Source organism: Euleptes europaea, chromosome 6, assembly GCF_029931775.1.
Source record: "Euleptes europaea isolate rEulEur1 chromosome 6, rEulEur1.hap1, whole genome shotgun sequence".
NCBI classification, from domain to species: Eukaryota; Metazoa; Chordata; class Lepidosauria; order Squamata; family Sphaerodactylidae; genus Euleptes; species Euleptes europaea.
The window spans coordinates 63,118,237-63,137,646 of record NC_079317.1 but is presented as its reverse complement, the minus strand read 5'-3'; the positions used below and the strand labels follow the sequence as shown (position 1 = coordinate 63,137,646).

General features: G+C 42.7%; 1 protein-coding gene across 1 annotated transcript; it reads left to right on the top strand.

The window, feature by feature from the left end:
• Positions 1-1,246: 1,246 nt before the first annotated feature.
• On the top strand, positions 1,247-18,698 carry ALKBH3 (alkB homolog 3, alpha-ketoglutarate dependent dioxygenase). Its single transcript, XM_056850688.1, has 9 exons — positions 1,247-1,325; positions 1,988-2,103; positions 3,594-3,628; positions 4,227-4,274; positions 5,341-5,444; positions 6,824-6,912; positions 9,248-9,457; positions 17,962-18,060; positions 18,584-18,698. The coding sequence occupies exons 1-9, from the start codon at positions 1,247-1,249 to the stop codon at positions 18,668-18,670; spliced, it is 867 nt and encodes a 288-aa protein (XP_056706666.1). The 3' UTR covers positions 18,671-18,698.
• Positions 18,699-19,410: the final 712 nt, after the last annotated feature.

Here is a 19,410-nt window from a genome sequence, read left to right as displayed (position 1 = left end):
GCCATCATATGTAAGTGATAATCACAAATTAAAGACTGGGTAATATGGGTGCCAGACATATCAAGGATAAACGACATAAAATGGAACCCATCACACAGTTTTGCAAATAGCAATGGGTTGTTGATTTTAGCAGCAGTGTATAACATAGTGTAAATTGATGTAAATACAGAGTATATTTCTACCAATTAGTCATACAATCTTTAGTCTATTTTACATATAAATAGGAATACAGGTAACAATTCATCAGGTAAAGATTACAAAGAAGGGACAAAGGTATTGAATTCTTTGTTAGGTATTCTTTTTGCTAACAAGCCGAAGCTTTCTTGTTGTTTTCTTCTCAAATCGAAAACTACTAGGCATATCAAATGGAAAAATCATAAGGTGACGTTTTCTTGTCTAGTTGGAATCTGCTAGGAATGTCAGGTAGAGGAATCATCAGGTGTAGACAAGTTCCCGGGTTGTTCTTGTTTTGTTAAAAATTCTTCATCAGTACATTCTTATATATTTCCAGTAATAATACTATAAGTGGATTTATGATATGGTAATTAAAAAAATATTAGTAAACACTTTTAATTACCTTATTACAGTCATGGTTAAATGACCCAATAGATTGAACATTGCCTTGTATTTCTTTTATCAATCATACCTTTCTGTAAGAAAATAATCCTGATGCAAATAACTTTAAGCAGAATATGTTGCTTTCCCACAAGAAAATTTGTAAGCTGTGTTACCTGGAATTCTTCTGTATACTAAACACCTCTCATGCTGCATCTTCATTCTTAACATGTTAGCTCCTGATTTCGCATCTGTGTTTTAAGGTTTCTGTTAGGGTCTCTGTTTTCTAGTGGCCGTAATGGCATTATGTAGTGCCTTTCCCAGGGAGGTGCAGAGGGGCACATGTCATCTACCTTCTGTAAGAAATGTAAGGTTGATCTTAGGTGAGCAGTTTGCAGTTAACTACATAAGGATGGTATGGTTTTTGAAAAAGTTGTGTATCTTCAATTTTCTTCACTTCATTGCTTGTTACAAGGAAAAACTTGACCCTCGGGTAAGCCACCATGGTTGATAGGAAAAGTGACATATAAATGTTTTAATTAATTGGGGGTACATTTGGTGATAATGTGTACTTGGGGGCAATACTGGATTAAAGGTTAAGAGCCACTAGCTTTAAGTACTTTACCCTTGTGTTTGTAACAGGAAAGAACAATAAGTCTGTTATCAACCCTGGAAGATACTGTGAACAATCATGGAAGATAAAAGACAAAGAGCTCGAGTACAGGGTGGCTGGGCTGGCCCTGCTAATATAAGAAAAGCTTCTCATGCAGGCAAGATCCTATTTGTTTCTTTATTTTAATGTATAGAAATGAGTTGATAATGTTCATTTATAGCACTTTCAAATGTTCAAAGGATAAGTTGTTTTGTAATCTTTACAGCAGCCCCTAGCTTAGTAAATTCTTTATACAAGGGCTTACATTTGTTAATCTAAGCAGAGAATCTGGATAATATTAATTTTGTGCATTCATTTTCTGTGTCTGTTGGTGAACGCTTGGCACCCTTACAGAACTATGGGTTCCATGATTGGGGGTGGGGAGCCATTACAAATAAACTGATTTGTACTGTATAAAGGGGAGAGCCGGTGTGGTGGTTAAGGTGTCAGACTAGGATCTGGGAAACCCAGGTTCAAATCCCCACTCTGCCATGGAAACTTGCTGGGTGGGCCCGTCACACACACTCATCCACGACCCTGGCAAGTATTTGGATGGGAGGCATCCAAGGAATACCAGGGGCATGATGCGGAGGCAGGCAATGGCAAACCACGTTTTGCGTTGAAAACCCTATGGGGTTGCTGTAAGTGTATATGTGCTTATAGAGATAGAACAGCCTATATTGACTTGACATGAAAATATACTTTTCCTATCTTAATTGTCTCAGGCACCTGTGTTACATTTCTAGCTAGTTTGGCTGATCTGTTTCCTTTTTGTCTTAGCTTCTGGGGCTTCCAATCCCAGTAATCAAGTCAATTCAAGCATTGCACAATTCCAGGTGAGAAGCCAGAAGCCAGTTCCATCTGAAAGGCAATTTGCTTTTCAAGCACCAGAAGAGGTAAATACCAAATAGGTTTTATCATTTTAGAAAAAGGAATTGCAAAGGAACAGGTCTTGTAATGCAGTTTCTTGTTCTATCGAAACAATGGTTCAGGCTGAGGCCTAGCAAAGATGGAAGTTTCTTTTACTAAAACTCCACAAGATGATATTGCAGAGCCTTAGATAAGAGAGATAGGAACCAACATGGTGTAGTGGCTAAGAGCAGTGGACTGTAACCTGGAGAACCGGGTTCGATTCCCCACTCCTCCACATGAGCAGCAGACTCTAATCTGGTGAACCAGGTTTATTTCCCCACTCCTCCACGTGAAGCCTGCTGGGTGACCTTGGGCTAGTCACAGTTCTCTCAGAACACTCTCAGCCCCAACTGTCTCACAGGGTGTTTGTTGTGGGAAGGGGAAGGTGATTGTAAGCTACTTTGATACTCCTTAAAAGGTAGAGAAAAGCAGGATATAAAAACCAACTCTTCTTCTAAGGAAACTGGGATGCGAGATATATGTGTAACTAGACAATTGGCTGATTGTAGCCAATAGCAAACCAGAAGTCCTGTCAAACTTGCATCTTCACAAAGATTGGGCAGAAAACTGTCAGCCCAATCCATTGCTTGGTGGATAGTCATATGCATCAAACTGTGTTACAAGCTAGTGCAAGTTGACGGTCCTCTGTAACTTCACGCTCATTGTACTTGTGCACAATCTACATCAGCTGCTTTTCATCATGGTCTCTCCATTGATTCCATCTGTAAGGTTGCAGTGTGGTCCTCCTCCTACACCTTTGCAAGACTCTACCTGATGGGCATAGATGCCATGAGAGACGCGGCGGTTGGAAGAGCGGTCTTATAATCTCTGTTCAACTGAGAGCTTACACCCACCATCCTGAGACAGTCAGCTCGCTAATCTCCCACGTGCACATGTATCATGATGATGAAAACAACGTTGCGTTTACCTGTAAATGTTGTGCATTGAGTGGTCACCTGTGCAGTCACATATCCCTCCCTCCTGCCCCTCTGCAAGCTATTAACACAATCTGATAACTTTACCTCAGTCTGGTGGCGGCAGAGAGGAACTGAGGGAAGGATGCTTCTCCCCCTCTATTTCACACTGGGAAAGGAAGGAAGCAGCATGGGAGAGAAGGATTGAACACCTCTAGGCATTTTAAGCTTCAAAAAGTCCTCTCAGCAGCAGGCCTGTGTATGCACAGTACCCATGTGTGACTGCACAGGGGACCACTCAATGAACAACAGTTACAAGTAAGGGCAACCCTGTTTTCTTTCCCACCGCCTATTTCTTTAAACTGGAGAAGCAGATGCTCCGCTACTGCGCCAGATGTGCAGTGCCTTTGCTCACAGGATGTTTTTCTAAAGCAACGTTTCTGGACATATTTATAAAAATATAGATGTTCTCACAGTTCTGCCATCAAACAGCCCTTTTTCTCTGAGACAAGTCTATATTCCTGCTGTATGATTCATTTGTTTGTTGTTTTGCGGTGTAGGTGGTGCAAAAAGTCCCAGAGCCCATAATCATAGAGTGAGTATGATTTCAATGCCTCCTATGCTGAATCCGGTTCTTCTCACATGCAGAAGATGCAGAGCATTAGCCTTTCTCCCACATTCACCTCCTAGCAGTGATCGAAGTGGCCCCAAGTGGCCCCAGCCATTGTGGCTCTTGCTGCTTGTTCTTCCCTTTCCCTAAAGTGAATGTGGCAAATACACTTTGATAGCCCTTATGCATGTTTGAATCTTGAGTGTGCCATGTCAGCTATGCGTATTCTCTCATTACGATCGCTTTTCTCCAGCCAGCATGGTGTAGTGGTTAAGAGCTGTTGGTTTGGAGTGGTGGACTCTGATCTGGAGAACCGGGTTTGATTCCCCACTCCTCCACATGAGCGGCAGAGGCTAATCTGGTGAACCAGGGTTGGTTTCCCGTCTCCTACACATGAAGCCAGCTGGGTGACCTTGGGTAGTTGCAGCTGTCTTGGAGCTCTCTCAGCCCCACCTACCTCACAGGGTGTCTGTTGTGGGGAGGGGAAGGGAAAGGTGATTGTAAGCCAGTTTGTTTCTTCCTTAAGTAGTAGAGAAAGTCGGCATATAAAAACCAACTCTTCTTCTTCTCACCTTGTTTGCAGGAAACAGGGTCAGTATGAGATCAGCACGTTGCCATCAGGAGTGTCTCGGTAAGCAGATAACAATTCGGCTGTGACAGAAAAATGCCATTTGTTTGGATCCTGTGCCCAGCTTCTGCTGAATGGAAAGGATTTTGGTTGGCAGAGGGAGAATTCCTTGCCCCTCCCTTCTTCTACAGCTCCATATACCCCCAAAACGCTACTTCTTGGCAATAGGAGACTCCCAGGAATAGCATACGGTGAGAGTTGATGGTCTGCTGAGGGAGGAGAAAATTGCCAGATACTGCTGTCACTGCCACTGTTCCATCTGGAAATGTCAGCTGGCACCCAAACTATAGGGTTCTGTCCCAATGCCTGCATCAACTGATTATTGATTGATGCCACAAAAGGAGTTCCAGTTACTGAGTTTATTTATAGAGGCTGAGACCCTCTCTGATGTTGCATCCTGACACTGGTGTTCAGGGGTTTACTGCCTCTGAATGTGGAGGTTCCTTTTAGTCACAAGGGCTAGTAGCCATTGATAGACCTGTCCTCCATGTTATCCTTCCACATATTTAGCCAGCCACTTATTTGAAGCTTTTAATGAGGGAAATCTCTATGGTTTCCTTAGCGCCCCCCCCCCCCCATGGCTTTTCAGCCAAGTTGATCACAAATGTTTTCAGAATGGTTCTACTAAGTTTCTGTTGCCTTGGCCTTCCATAATGCTATGTATTTTGCTTAAAGAGCCATTGTAGATAGTTTGTAGTTTTGTGCTTTACTCTTAGAGTCACACTAACAAGGAAAAATGTTTGAGACCACTGTGCTCTGGGAGTTTTAGCTGTGTGCCGTTTAGTGACTGCCAAAGAATTGATATATAGCATTGCTGGTAAACAATACCAGCCTTTCAAAGCACCTGTGGCCGTCCTGACCGACTTCTGTGATATCTTTGACCAGAAAGAACCCATGTTCCACAAAACAGTTGAATTAACTTTGAATGAAAACTGTGCATGAAAAAAAGATAGACGTGTGTTTGCCCTGATACAGAAATGCCATTGTGCATGTATGCCAACACAGCATGTGCTTTCTTGAAAATGGAGGGTCTTACACCCCTATATAATCTGCTTCCTTCCTTTGCAAGGCTTCATTTGGTACCTGGCTTCATTAATTCCAAAGAAGCTGACTGGATGTTTGAACAGCTCCTCCAGGAGGTCCCTTGGAAGCAGAGAACGCACGTCAGACAAGGTCGCTGTACAGTCATTCTCTCATTTAATTGCACCCGCTGTTTTTACCATTGCAAATCCATTCTGGTTTAGATAATGCGGCAATGAATAGCATACTTTCCTTATACCTTATTTAAAAAGTCAGAAATCGTCATGGTCTCTATACTCTTTTTATGACTCCCGGGTGTCCAGCCCCATCATTTAGGGCAGAGTTTCCCAAACATTTTGAGTCATGGAGCAATTTTCTAAAGAGAAATTCATCACGGAGCGCTAATTTTCACCTAGCACCTATATACTAAACCGATTGACAGTTTTTTTTTTCTTTCCAATCTCTTCAAGGAGCACTAGGAGATGTTTCACGGAGCACCAAGTGCTCCTTGGAGCACAGTTAGGGAACCTCTGATTTAGGGAATAAGGAAAAGGGATATTTGGATGGAGTCCCCTACGATTGATGGTCGTACACTGGCCTTGCCTATAACAGTATCACAGTGCTGATGATTTAGGAAAGGCACACAAAGACTCAGATTAGACATCAGTTCTCTGCTCTTGGCTAGATCAGCGCTACCAAAGGGATTTTTTTTAAACAAACCAAAACCAAGTGTTGCACAGAGGTGGAGAAATGTGTTTGGCAGTTCAGTTTCATACAACCAGAACAAAAGGCAAATGTGTGTGTTAGGCTTGCCCCAAAACAGGGTTCCCCAGCCTGGTGCCTGTGGGTGCCATGATGCCCGTCAAGTTTTTCAGAAAGTGGGTGGGGCCATTGTTATTGGCTGCCCTCATTCAAAGGAAAGGGTTTTCCACTGGAGGATGAAGAGGGCTGGTAAGCATCTGGGCTTTCCTCAAATCAGTGTGTAGTTCCATTCCCCCTTCAAGATTCCTTCTTTCTTTGTGTGAGGAGAGAAATACTCCATTTGACTCAATCTCCTGAGGCAGCCATTTTGTGGTGGCCCTCACCACCGCCTCTCAAAATTCCAGAGGTCCCCACAGGCTCTCAAAAAGGTTTGGGGACCCCTGCCCTAAAGCAGAACTTCAGATATATATCCTAGACATGAATGGCCATAAGCATGCTGTTCTGGGTTTGTCCAGGCGAGGGCAGTTGAGCTGTTTCTCACTTTCTGCAGTTCTGCCTTGCACACAAGATTACAGAGCTAATGTATCTGCTTAGCTTTATCGAACAACTCCTGGATCCTATATAATATGTAGAAAGTGTCATTTGCTAAGCTTTCATTTGGAGAAGGTAGGAAAATCAAGTACAAAAGGAACCCTGGGGTGATGTTCCCCATTTCAATCTTCAAGCTGCAAACCAAGGATTTTTACTTGGATATACTTATCTAGTCTCATAATGGCACTATTGACTGTTTTATGTGGGAATGATACATATTATACTCTGTTTTCCTTTAGATTTATCTTACGAGGAGCCCAGACTCACAGCATGGTATGGTGAAATTCCATACGCTTACTCTCGGCTGACGCTGGAACCAAACTCTAATGTATGTATGAACCTATAAGTATCTGCTGTTACAGAGACTAGAAGAAAATGCCTTGTAGTTCAGCAGTGGTCTGTGAGATTGCTGGAAGTGATCAGGGAGCCACATATTGGTTCATTCTTTATCCCTTTGTAGGAGATGCCACAAACACTGAAAGTAGTACTAAAATTTGTTGAAATCAAAATCCTTTCAAGCATGACTGCATATTTCAGCAATGATGTTGGAACATTGAACTCAGGTGTTTGTCTCATATGCATTAGACAGCTATGATTCACGTGGTCCACATTTAAACCTGTCCTGTTCCTCATTCATCTTCACTTCAGAGCTTTGTCCCTCAGTATTAGAACTGTAAGCATAGCCTAAGGATTACTGTGGCCAGTAGGAAGTTGGAACAGTATTGAGAATAATTTCTGTGGTGGTAGCCTAGTGAATTTTCCATAACAATTGGACTGTGATGAGTCCTCTGTTACTGAATAAAGCTTGCAGCTGCACAGGGTTTTTTGCATGCTGAGCTCACCAAGGGGGTTGGTGCAGTGAAGGGGAAAACCAAAGGAAATCTTGCAGTGATCAAGTACTGAGTAGTACTGGGTAGGAGTGAAGGGAGAGTGACTCTTGCTCAGCTCTGTACTTCCAGCAGCCAGATGTTAATGGTCTCATTACGTTGAATAGAAGATACGAGATCACCTGTCATCCCATCTCCTGACAGGAACATCTGTAAGCCATGTGTTTAAATTAGTTCAAAACCACTTCAACTGTGAAGACTGCACCCAACATAACCCTGGGAGTTGTAGTTTTGAGAATTATTTGCTAGAGACCTGTAATTTATTTTCAGAGCTACAATTTGTAGATAACACTGTTGGGCACTTAAACTGGTTTGAAACTGGTTTATGTTTTGTAATGAAGGCATAATTATGCAGTTCAATTCTTGTTTAAAAATGTAGACCTCCCCCAGCTTACTCTTTTTTCACGGGCTCCAGGTAGATAAGACCCAGTGTGGCATGATGATGAGTGTGCAGGACCGGGATACCCACCCCCCTTGTCATCAAAACACATGGAGAGATCTTCTTGTTTCAGACCAGTTCCTCTCTCTGACTCTCAGCATTGCTGACAGGATAAACTGTTAGAGGGGGAAATCATGCACACCCCCTCCCCCAAAGTTCCTTGGAAGAAAGGTTAAATTAAAATGTGGTTGATAGGTGATAAGCATAATGACACTTTCTAGTTTTTATATTAGTATAATGCCGTATATTAAAATGTGTGATGCTGGGAATCATGCTCAGTCTCTTGGTGATGCTTTCTGCTATGCTGCTTTTGTATGAACCACTCAGAGGCCTTAGCAACGAGTTCCATGTTCAGCAGTGAACTGACTGTATTACACGGTTTGGATGTATTGCTAACCCAAGGCTTAACATGATAGTGGAACATGAGCCTTTTACCCAAGCCGACAGTTCCCATGGGAGGGTGTGTTTCTGTGCACTTGTGTGACTGAGGGAGATTTAGTGTCAAGCGAGCGAGACGCTCAATTGGTGAAATGTGCAGGAGCGCCAAGCCAGCTTGTTTGCAAAGAGAGCCCATAAGTCTTTCTGCAGCCCTGACCTCAGCTATGCACCTGTGTTACTGTTTAGCTTCTCCCTGCCAGTTTTGACCACATTATGAAGGAGCAGCAGTTATAAGGGAGGGAGATGAATGCATGGCCTTAAGAGATGGAACATCAAGGCATACGCTAATCGGCATGAAGGACTATGCTTGAAATTTGGCATAAGCCAGTAGACTTGGGTTGATGGGTGGGCGCCCCACAAGTAGGCGATACCCTAAGATAGATCATGCCAGTGGCACTTCCATTGTTTGTCAGATGTGAGTGTTTTCAGGGGTAGTCTTTTTAAGATACGGGGAAAAGAGAGGAGATAGGTAAACATACATAGTACAAAATTTTATAGTGGGTCCCATGTTGTGGGTAAGAGCTGTAGGTGGGTCCCCCAGCAAAAGTGAATATGGAAAGTTCTGAGGCAGTTTCTGGGCAGTTCTTTTAGTATTCATTGTTGATGGCTAAAACCATGCAGGGATCAGTTGGTGCTTTGGTCTGCTGTTCCATGTTCAGCTCCCTAATAATGGTCTCCCTTTAGATGTGGTTCTGCTGTCATGCTGATATCCTTTCCTGTGTACACTTATACAGAGTCCTTTTCTGCTGGCCCAGAGCAATGTTGGAAGGCACGTGATCCAGAGCCTTGATGAAGCTGGGCAAGTCTGCCCAGTGCATTTGGGAGCTCTGTTTATACTGCATTGATGGGAAACAGGCAGGTTGCAAATGTAAGTAATAATAATGTTGACTTGATTTTAGTGGCACTTGTTGCTGACCATGCTGAAGGATCGCATTGAAGAGGTCACTAAGCACACCTTCAACTCTCTGCTCTGCAACTTGTATCGAAACGAGAAGGACAGCGTGGACTGGCACAGTGACGACGAGCCTGCCCTGGGAAGGAACCCTGTCATTGCCTCGCTCAGCTTTGGTGCCACCCGGATGTTTGAGATGAGGAAGAAACCCTTACCTGTGAGTATAAGCCTTTTTGGCAATATAGAGAGGATTGTGTTGCAATTAGAACTTCCATTTGGTGCACTGGATTTGTCAGTCTAGTATTATGGCCTCTTCTACTCAGATACCTAAATCTGCCTGAGGAGTCATTTTTTGAGGATTCTTGGAACTGTTTCCTGGGTTTGCTAGAGAAGCATGGAGAACATTGAACCAGTGCAGTGCAATCACATCTGCTGGGGACTTCTTTTGCAAGCTTCAGGGGTAGGATAGAATTATTGAACAAGTGAGTGATTACTAGTCTGATCTCAGAAGCTAAGCAGGGTTGTCCCTGGCAAGTATTTGGATGGGAGACGTCCGAGGAATACCAGGGTTGTGACGGGAGGCAGGCAACCCCTGAACATCGCTTGCCATGAAAACCCCACCAGGATTCACCATAAGTCAGATGTGACTTAACAGCAAAAAAAACGTGATGACCAACTGATGAGGTGTGAAGTATCAAGGAGTTTATTGGCCCTGAAACTCTCTAAGGTTCATTCACATACCACGAATGCCAGTCCACCTAGTAAAATAGATGACCTTTTACTAATCTCCTGTGTTTTGCAAAGCACACCAACGCTGGCAAAACTGCTTATAGTCAGTCTCACTTTGATGCTGTTATACCATGTCTGTTAGAGAGTCCAAAACTGCTGTTTATCCTTTTCCAATTGGATCACTTTTTGTTGGTACATCTTCAGGATGTTTACAGGAACATTCTCTTAATTATCAGCCTGCTAACCTGAAACAACTTCTCGCCTGCAATGATAAACTACTTTACAGTAGCACGGACTCCATTACCAAGGCCTGCAACAAATCAAGGTGCCAACTTTGCTTTCATATAGATCCCAGCAACGCTATCACTGGGCCCAGCAACGTCAGCCATACTATCTCAGGTTCATACTCCTGCTCATCTTCTAATATGATTTATGCCATCACATAACAGCAGTGCCCCTTCACCCTCTACATTGGACAAACAGGCCAGTCCCTGCAACAAAGATTAAGTCTGACATCAGAAACCACAACATTCAGAAACCAGTGGGGGAACATTTTAACCTTCCAGGACATTCAGTTGCTGACTTAAGAGTAGCAATTCTCTTATAAAAGGATTTCAAGTAGATTAGAAAGAGAGACTGCTGAATTACAAATAATAATGAAGCTCATGACAGTGTGTTCTCCTGGATTGAATAGGGACCTGGGATTCCTGTCTCATTACCAGTGCTGATTTATCCACGCCTACTATCCCTCGGCATATCACACCTGATCCAATCATGCCTGCTAATGTCATTTACCTATTATTGACATTTACATGCTATTGCCATTGGGTGTGTGAATTCACTCTTCTCTACTTAAGGATAGATGGACTCACATCCTAGCTGTAGCTGAAGAAGTGAGCCATGACTCACTAAAGCTCATGCCCTGTCAGAAATTTTGCTAGTCTTTAAGGTGCTACTAGACTCTTGCTTGTTTCTACTCCTGATCATCTACCCACTTGACCTCTGAGAAATGATCAAAGCCTTGTTAATCAAGGAGATTATGATTTTTGTTCTGGGACTGGCTGATGTGTGGGGGGTGGAATGGTGCTTTTGTGGTGATCTCATTGCTTCTTTCAGGATTGATTCCAGAGGGTAGCATTACTCCCCAGGTATGGAGGTATTGCTCTAAAGAAAAAAAGAACTGGCCTGGGGATGAAATACTGACAACAGCTGAATGTCCATTGATGGAGAGGAGGGAATGTCTGGAGGAGAATCATTCTACTCAAGCCCATGTGTTTATTTTGTATATAATCTACCTTTCTCACTGAGTCTCAAGGTGGGCTACACAGATCTTTTATGCATGACTATTTCACTCACCTTCACCCCTCCGACGACTTTGGGTCCAATTTGTGTTGATTATGCATGCCGTTTCTGACTGTCAGAGGTTGGCTTGCTCTCCCCATGTGTTTCCCTGCGTTTTGCCCACGTTTTCAAATTCAAGATAAAACAGGTCTGAAAACATGGGCAACAAGCAGCATATATTATGCCTGCATAATATATATATATAATACTACAGTTTAAGAGTCAGTCAGCTTCCTCCCCCCCACCACCCCGATTGTGTTGTAAACGTTATTCATCACAAGCTCTGACCTGACTAAGTAATTTCTTTAGTCCGGACTACAATGATGGGCTGCTCCACTGGAAAAAACCATGTCAGGTGGATCGGCCTGCCATAGTAGACTGGACTAAAGAAGATCTCACCATAGTATTAGCCTTTGGAAATGTGGATAGGGAAGGCCTGTTGCTCATAAGCATCCAGAGGAAATAGTTCTATAGAAGGATGGGCCTAGATTCTAAGCAGTCTGCTAGAGTAATAGATGTACCTGATACTGGCAACGTCTCTCTATTTATATATATATATAAAACCTAGTCACTTAAAGTTAAGTTTAGTTGAGCATTGTGTGTGTCCCCCCCGTTTCCAAAAGGAAGCGTACCCTTCAGGTCCCTCAACATTTGAAAAAAAACAGTGTAGAGATTTGGCACAAGAATTGTTTAAAGGGGAAATTTGAAAATAGTACATGAGCAGATTGGAGGCAGGTGGCATACTGTGCACTGTATCCAGTGGCAGTTGTCTCCCAGTGAGTGCCAGCTTACTAGAATGTTGTTTTTCCTGGAGCTTGCTTGCCTTTGGCGACCACCAAAATACTATCCTGGGTTCGGATGATGACATTTATTTCCTCCCCACCCAGGGTTATACCTGGGAGAGATTGAGAGTAAAGGTGAAAGGAGCCCAGCCCATTTTAATCACAATTCTCATTTGTCACCTTTCCTGCTTGTTTCACCAGTGCCCTCATTGGCAGAGTAAGTGAATGAACAGAAGGGCAGGGGTGAACCATGTGCACTTAAGACCTGCTTTCCATTGAAGGATTGAAGGAGAAGTTGCATCAGAACATCCTTGGATGCCCCATTCTTCGTAGAACGGCCTGCCATGCTGTTCAAACGGAAGGAGTTTTGAACATACTGAATTTATGCCTTTGTGTCCATGCTCGATTTAATTATGCTCCTTTACCAGCTGTCAGGATTCTGCAATTCACATTGTGCCAGCTGCATCTAAAGCCAACCTTTGGTATTTATGGGGACAAGCCTGTATATGAGTGGAATAAAATGAAGTGCTTTTGAATTTCCTTGGTGTGAGCTTAACAAAAGTTACTTGTATATTCAAGAATGTACTGCCTGGCTTTTCTCTCTGACTCCCTCCCTCACCTTTGGGGGAAAGTTCTGCTGGGTCAGACTGGATTTGGTTAGAGGATTAATGCTCCCCTTCTGCTCATTTGCACTGGGCCTGGACTCATTTTACCTTGACAGTTCTTGTCTGTCACAGTTCATGTTAAGCATGTGAACTTGTATTCATACTCTGTAGTTTTACTGATACACTTCTACATTGCTGAAGAAGGATTGTTGCCTTAGGGCTACTTGATGCAATAGCAGGTCTGTGGCTGTGTGTGTGCTGCGGGAGTCCAGAGCCTTTGCAGCTTGTATGAAACAAGCACTTTGTTCAAAAGGGGCAGGTGTCCATCATACACACTGACGCGCACCGTTGCTAAAATTGGGTGAACGGACATGTGCAATACCAGAAACTAATTTTTCCCCATGTCAGGCTTAAAGCAGCCCAGGTGTTTATAATTAGGAAATAATGTGGGGGAGCATTAAGCAGCTCCCCTTCCTCAGCAGCATGGCCCTGATTCAGGTCAGCCCCCCTCCCCTGCCTGCTGTCTCAGGTGAAATTACATGTCTGGAGACCAACCCTAGAACTTGTGTCATGTGTAGTTCAACTCTTAGTTTCTGAAAGTCTCGCATACTACATAAATCTAAGATGTGGGGCCTCAGTTCTAAGATGTGCAGAGTTTTCCTGGCTCTGTCACAATCGTCTTGCTGCAGAAGCCCTGCAGATACTTGAGGAATTAGTTCAATGCAGTTATCTTGCGAGCTTTAAAATCTGCTGTGCAGCATCAGCTATGAAGCTGAACTATAATAGCTAGTTGGCTGCTTTGCTTGTAACCAAGGAACTGATAGCTTAGGAGGTGGGGGTGTAGATAAATGTGTTAGATAATAAGGGAATATTTGTGATGCTGTGGAGATGCTGATGACAAACATTGTGACTTTTTTAAAGGGTGGGGGAGATCCCTCTCAGCCTATTCTGTTCATCCAAGCTTCTAAAATGAAAAATAATGAAGTGAACAGCGCTTTCTGTCTAGATCTCTTAGATGCCTGTTTGGCAGCACCCAAAATTGGAGATTTAATTGATTTTAAAAAGTTCGATGTTCAAATGAATAGGGGGCAGTGGGGTGTTTGAAAGACTGCAGACAGCAGTATTCCTGAGTCAGGAGATTCCCCACCCCCAAGAAAAAGAGCTTCTGTAGTCAATGTGGTAATTTCAGCAGAAACAAGACTTTAAGGTAGTGATACAGTAAAAATAATAGGTCAGCCAACTTGACAAGTTTTTTAAAAAGGTGTGAAGTCCATGAGCCAAAAATGAAGCAAGTACAGTTTTAAGCAAAATACTTCATGGTGCCGTGTTTGAAGCCCCTACAGTTTTGCTATGGAGGAAGAAGGAGTTGGGCCTTCTGGCCGTGAGACAATGAATGTGTGCAAATCGCTGGCCACTGCATATTATCGAAACAGTATAATGCCAGGGTGCCCTGAAACTCTATGAAGACCTTTAATAGCTTCGGGTATTTGGACATGTTTTCAGGGGGGAAATAACTTGGATTGGATATCATTGTCAATCTTTGAGCAAGAAGAAAACTAGTGCCAAGAGAATTTATTGTATATGGCCGTTGGCCGTCGCAAATAACCAAAACTTAGTAATACAACAAACAGTAGTAAGAACATACAAACAATTGGATAAAACATGGTAAAACAGCAATATAAATAAAACAGATAAACAATTAAAATCTTATAACAAATACCAGAATGTACTCCTTCACTGTATTAAACTTAGTTGGTAACTTCTTCAGATACCTTAGATCTTATTTTCTTTGCTACTAAGGCAAACATTTACTATATTAACTAGGTAGAGGGCTCTAAAGTGATCGTTTTTAATTAGTTTATACCATGGCGCTGGTTTAGATTTTAAGATTGTCGAACGATCTATCAAAGCATCAGCCTTGTAAACCCAATCTCTAAACTGGTGGTTATCAGTTGAGACTTCTAGAAGATCATCCGGGAAGAAGAAAACTAAGAAAATAGTCCGTGGGCATGAAGTGTAGCTTTCCTACTGAAGCTAAAAATGCTTGGCTCGGTAAGCTGCTTTAAAACTGAATATAAGGTACTCTGTGCTCCTTGAGGAAAGAATAGGATGCATGGAGGATGGTTGTTTTTAAAGAGAGCAAATGTATATAATGGCAGTGCAAACTTGAGGGGCTGATTGGCATATTAATAGAGTTCCCTGATCTCCCATGTTTAAATAATTGAGAGTGGATGCTTACTATGTTGGCTTAAGTGTCTTTATAGACACTATGATTTTATCTCCCTCCTAGTCTCTGTTGTTCGAGTGATACTTGCAGAACACTCAGTCAAAACTATCTGAGCAGTTGTTTGCTCAGACACATGTAGCTACCTCTGCCTTTGTATATAAGTAGTAGAAAAGGGCAAGAGTCCAGTAGCACCTTAAAGACTAACAAAAATATTTTCTGGTAGGGTATGAGCTTTCGTGAGCCACAGCTCACTTCTTCAGATACCATAAGGTTGTATAAGGTTGGCAGATTTTTTCCAAAGCTGGATTGTATGTCATTGATGGCTTATTCACTTTTCTATTAACTCAGCTCTTCTATTAATTGTCGACTTTATGCATCTTGAGGTATGCAGGGGATGGGTCAATAGAATAGTCACACCAATCTGTTTTTTTGCATCCCAGCTGAGTTTTCCTCCACTCCTTTTCATACATATCCCTCCAATGCCTATCCGTCTTGCTCCCTGTCTCACTCGAGTGGGATAAACCCAAGCCTAATACGGGTTGTGTGTGGAGAGTACGGATGTTCCATCTCAGAGAATGCCTTATCAGTTGCTGGATTCTGTCCAATAAGCAAGTAGCCCTGTTTTCTTTTAAAGCCTTTACTTCAGCTCTGAGTGCTATTATGAGAAGCTGCTGTTGCGCTGTTCGTGGAGCATGGAATCACAAAACAGTAACTGTGTTTACACCGCTGAAGGGATTTGGCTGAAATGGGAGAAAGCTGGCGAAGCTGTGTACTTTTCACTCACACCCTAAAAAAAAAAAAGTGCTTATGCCCGCTGTGTTCCAAGGTTTGGCACAGATCCTGGTTGCCTGCAGCCACACACCACTGCTGCTGGCTTCCTTTCCTTCTAGCTGTTTCTCTGCTGTGCATGATGTCCTTCCCTTTTGACTTCCTTGGGCAGAACTATGGTGTGGTTCAGAGAACCCTGGGGCTACTTAGAAGTTTATTGGAGGTTCCTCTGTAAGAGTATCATTGCTGGCTGGCAGGCTCCTCAGAGAGCCCAGCTAGACATTACAAGCGACACATGAGCCAGTGCTGCTATGTCTCCCTCCTCCTGATAACAGGTTTTACTCAGTCTGATATGGGAAGAAAAGGAAAGATGCACTTACTAATCAGAGTTGCATGAACTAATTAAACTACATCAGTACAGAATTTAGAACGGAAGTCTGCGACCCTCTCTTTTAACATCTAGCTAGTTAGACCCTGAAAGGCAGATGCCCCATCCTTACTTATCTTTTCCTGCAGTTTTTAGTCTGCAGTCTGTGCTCTAGGGCTTTCGCTGTCTACAGGGCATGATGGGAGACCTAAGGGACTTTGTTAAGAATGATCTTTGACTCTCACATTGTGAAATATAGACAACTGATGATGGGGTTATCCGCAGGACCTGTAAGATGGAGCTATTCCACCAGGCCTACAATTGAAGGCAGCCACAGGTTGTCATTTCTGCTGGCCTCCCTACCCCCCCCCCCAATCCCTTTATTGTGTGGGGACACCGATTGCTCTGCCAGGCCTCTCAGCAGCAATCATGTTTTGAATAAGTGTCATCTGGTTATATTAATTAATATTTATTGTGTGGTTTTAATTGTTTAATCATAGATGCATTATGGTTTTGTTGTTGTTGTTTTGTTGTTACCCACCCAGAGCCCAGCTTGGCTGGGAATTGAGGGAGGGCTAGAAATTTTGACAAATATTTTTTTTTAATCAGTTTTTGTCTGGAGTCCAAGTTTCTTATTATTTCTTCTTCTGAGAGCCAACGGCGAAGTTGTCTATGAACGCTAGGAATGTCACAATTGGACTCTGGAAAAAAATTGTATGTTTGAAGAGAGGTTTTTGTTTGTTTGTTTGTTTGTTTGTTACAAAGCCAATAATTTAAACAAAACGACCCAATTGCCACATTTAGATTATGTCAGAAGGACCATTAATGACAATAGAAGTTCTTCCAGCTAGGAAGTTTAAAAGATAAAGCCAGGGTGGCTGGGCCCTTGGTTCCAGTGGTCTGTGCTCCCTAAGAAGGGCTTTATGGGACACTGCTGCATGTCTCGGAATCCTCTGCAGTGGTCAGGGTGTCGTGGCAGACAAGGTGACCCTTCTCTGAATTGCAAAGCTTGAAAAACAGTCTTAGAAGACTTTCAGAGCTGGAGGGAGAAACGCAATTGTCATGTTTAAACAGCTTATTTAGGAGGTTTCTAGGAAGGATTTATTTCAAGCATAGTAGCTGTACTTCTTTCTTTAATATGTGAAAATTATAAGATAAACAGTTTAAGGCTAGGGAGGTTATATAAAATCAGATTATGTATATTGTAGGGGTGTATTCTTCCTAACAATTATACACTGTGTGGTTAAATCTTATTTAATGGTTATCATCAGACAATAGCTGCACTTTTACTCTATGTTCCTTTTTATTAACTATAAATGCTTTCCTTTATTTGTGCCTTTTTCAACAGTCTGTCTTTTGTCCATATCCTTGAGTTTGTTGCATATAATATTCAGAACTCCAGATTGGTGTCTGGCCCTCAACAGCACCCATAGGCTGATATGGATCAGGGCTACAGCACTGGGAAAGGAAGTGGCTTCAGTCTTTACCTCCATGCTGTTTTCTCATTATAAATGCTATTCATACAGTTTTCCCAGCTCCTGGAAGTGTCGGTGGGGGGGGGGGGGAGAACAGGAATCTGTATTAAGCTTGACTTTTTTTTCTACTGAGGTTTAAAACAGCCATCAGAGCCATTTCTAATAAGGGAACTGGTGGGGGGGGGGGCTAAAAACCCCTCCTCCCCCAGTGCCACAGCCTGTTCTAGAATTCCATTCTGCTATGTTTGGCCCTTAGAAATACATTAAATTTGCAAAATAAAGTGTTGCCTAGAGCTGATACCCCCACTCCTATCTAGTGCAGTAAGACTTAGTAATTTACTATGCTGGAAATTTCTTAGGCCTTTGGTGTAACATGCCTGCCAATTACATTCATGACACTCTTGACTGTACTCTTGTTTCCTTTCAGGGGGAGAATGAGGACTACACTTACATGCAAAGAGTACGTGTACCATTGGATCACGGGACTTTGCTAATAATGGAAGGAGCTACTCAAGAAGACTGGCAGGTAAGACTGCTCAGGCATAGGTGATGCCAATAGTGCAACAAAGCCACACTTTGCTTTCCCCTGGATTTCTGCACGGAAGCCCATCAGGCAGCCTGAGATTGCCAGCGTTTAATGAGCAGTTTAACACTTGAGTAGTGAATAAGAGTGGGAGTTGCTTGCAGTAAAGTTGGGCTCCCATGGCCACGAACCTTCCCATTCCTAGCTCTCGCTGGGTAAAGATTTCATTTAAGCTTTACAATAATCTTTCTAGCAAACCAGCCAAGGAGGTAGCAGAGGTAACATACCCCTTCACTGCAGTATTGCTACATGGTGATCTGGAACAAGCAGTAAAGAATGAATGAAATCAGGAGAAGTAATTTAAGTTGTGGTGTTTTTTTTTTTAACGGGTAAGGATTTTAAGCCTTTTGGGTTTGTCTTAGGCGCTAACTGTGAAAATTGCAGGAGAGTCATTCCAAAAAAGCAAGCAAAAAATCTTGATGTTTCTATCTTGTTTACATAGCTCATGAGTGCTTTTTGTTTTCAGCATCGTGTACCCAAGGAATATCATTCCAGGGAAGCTCGGATAAATCTGACATTTAGGACAATGTATCCAGACTTGGAGGCAGTATGAACTTGAAACGAGGCATCTTCTGTACTGTTGACTTACTGCCGATCCCCGACGTTAATGCTGGTTTAGAAGGGGAAGACTTAATGGGTTCAGAGTTCTGCTGCCTAAGGCATGAAGAAAAAGGCTGCTGTAATGAGAACCAGTGATGGTTGCAAGCTCCCAGGGATGGTGTGAGTGTCTTTTTCCAAGATGGGTTACAAAAAACGTAGCGCTCAATGATAAACAGTTTTGTTTTATTAAAAAGAAATACGCTGCTTTTTCTTATCGTGCTGGAATGAATGCCTGACAAGTTTCAATCAAAGATCTGAGAGTTTGCTAATATGTGAATAGCGTTTTTAAATAGATTTTCCCCTGGGAGAGTTGAGAGTGGATGTCTTGGCAGAGCAGAGTGACACTGGCATTTTTTGTTTATACTGTGCTAAATAAAACTGCCAACTTGGAAGGCTTTAAGAGGAGTGGACATATTCATGGAGGAAAGGGGTATTCATGGCTATTAGTTAAAATGGATACTAGTCATGCTGCATACCTATTCTCTCTAGTATCAGAGGAGCATGCTTATTATATTAGGTGCTGTGGAACACAGGCAGGATGGTGCTGCTGCAGTCGTCTTGTTTGTGGTTTCCTAGAGACACCTGGTTGGCCACTGTGTGAACAGACTGCTGGACTTGATGGACCTTGGTCTGATCCAGTAGGGCCTTTCTTATGTTCTTAATAAGAATCTTGATTTAATCCCATAGGCAACA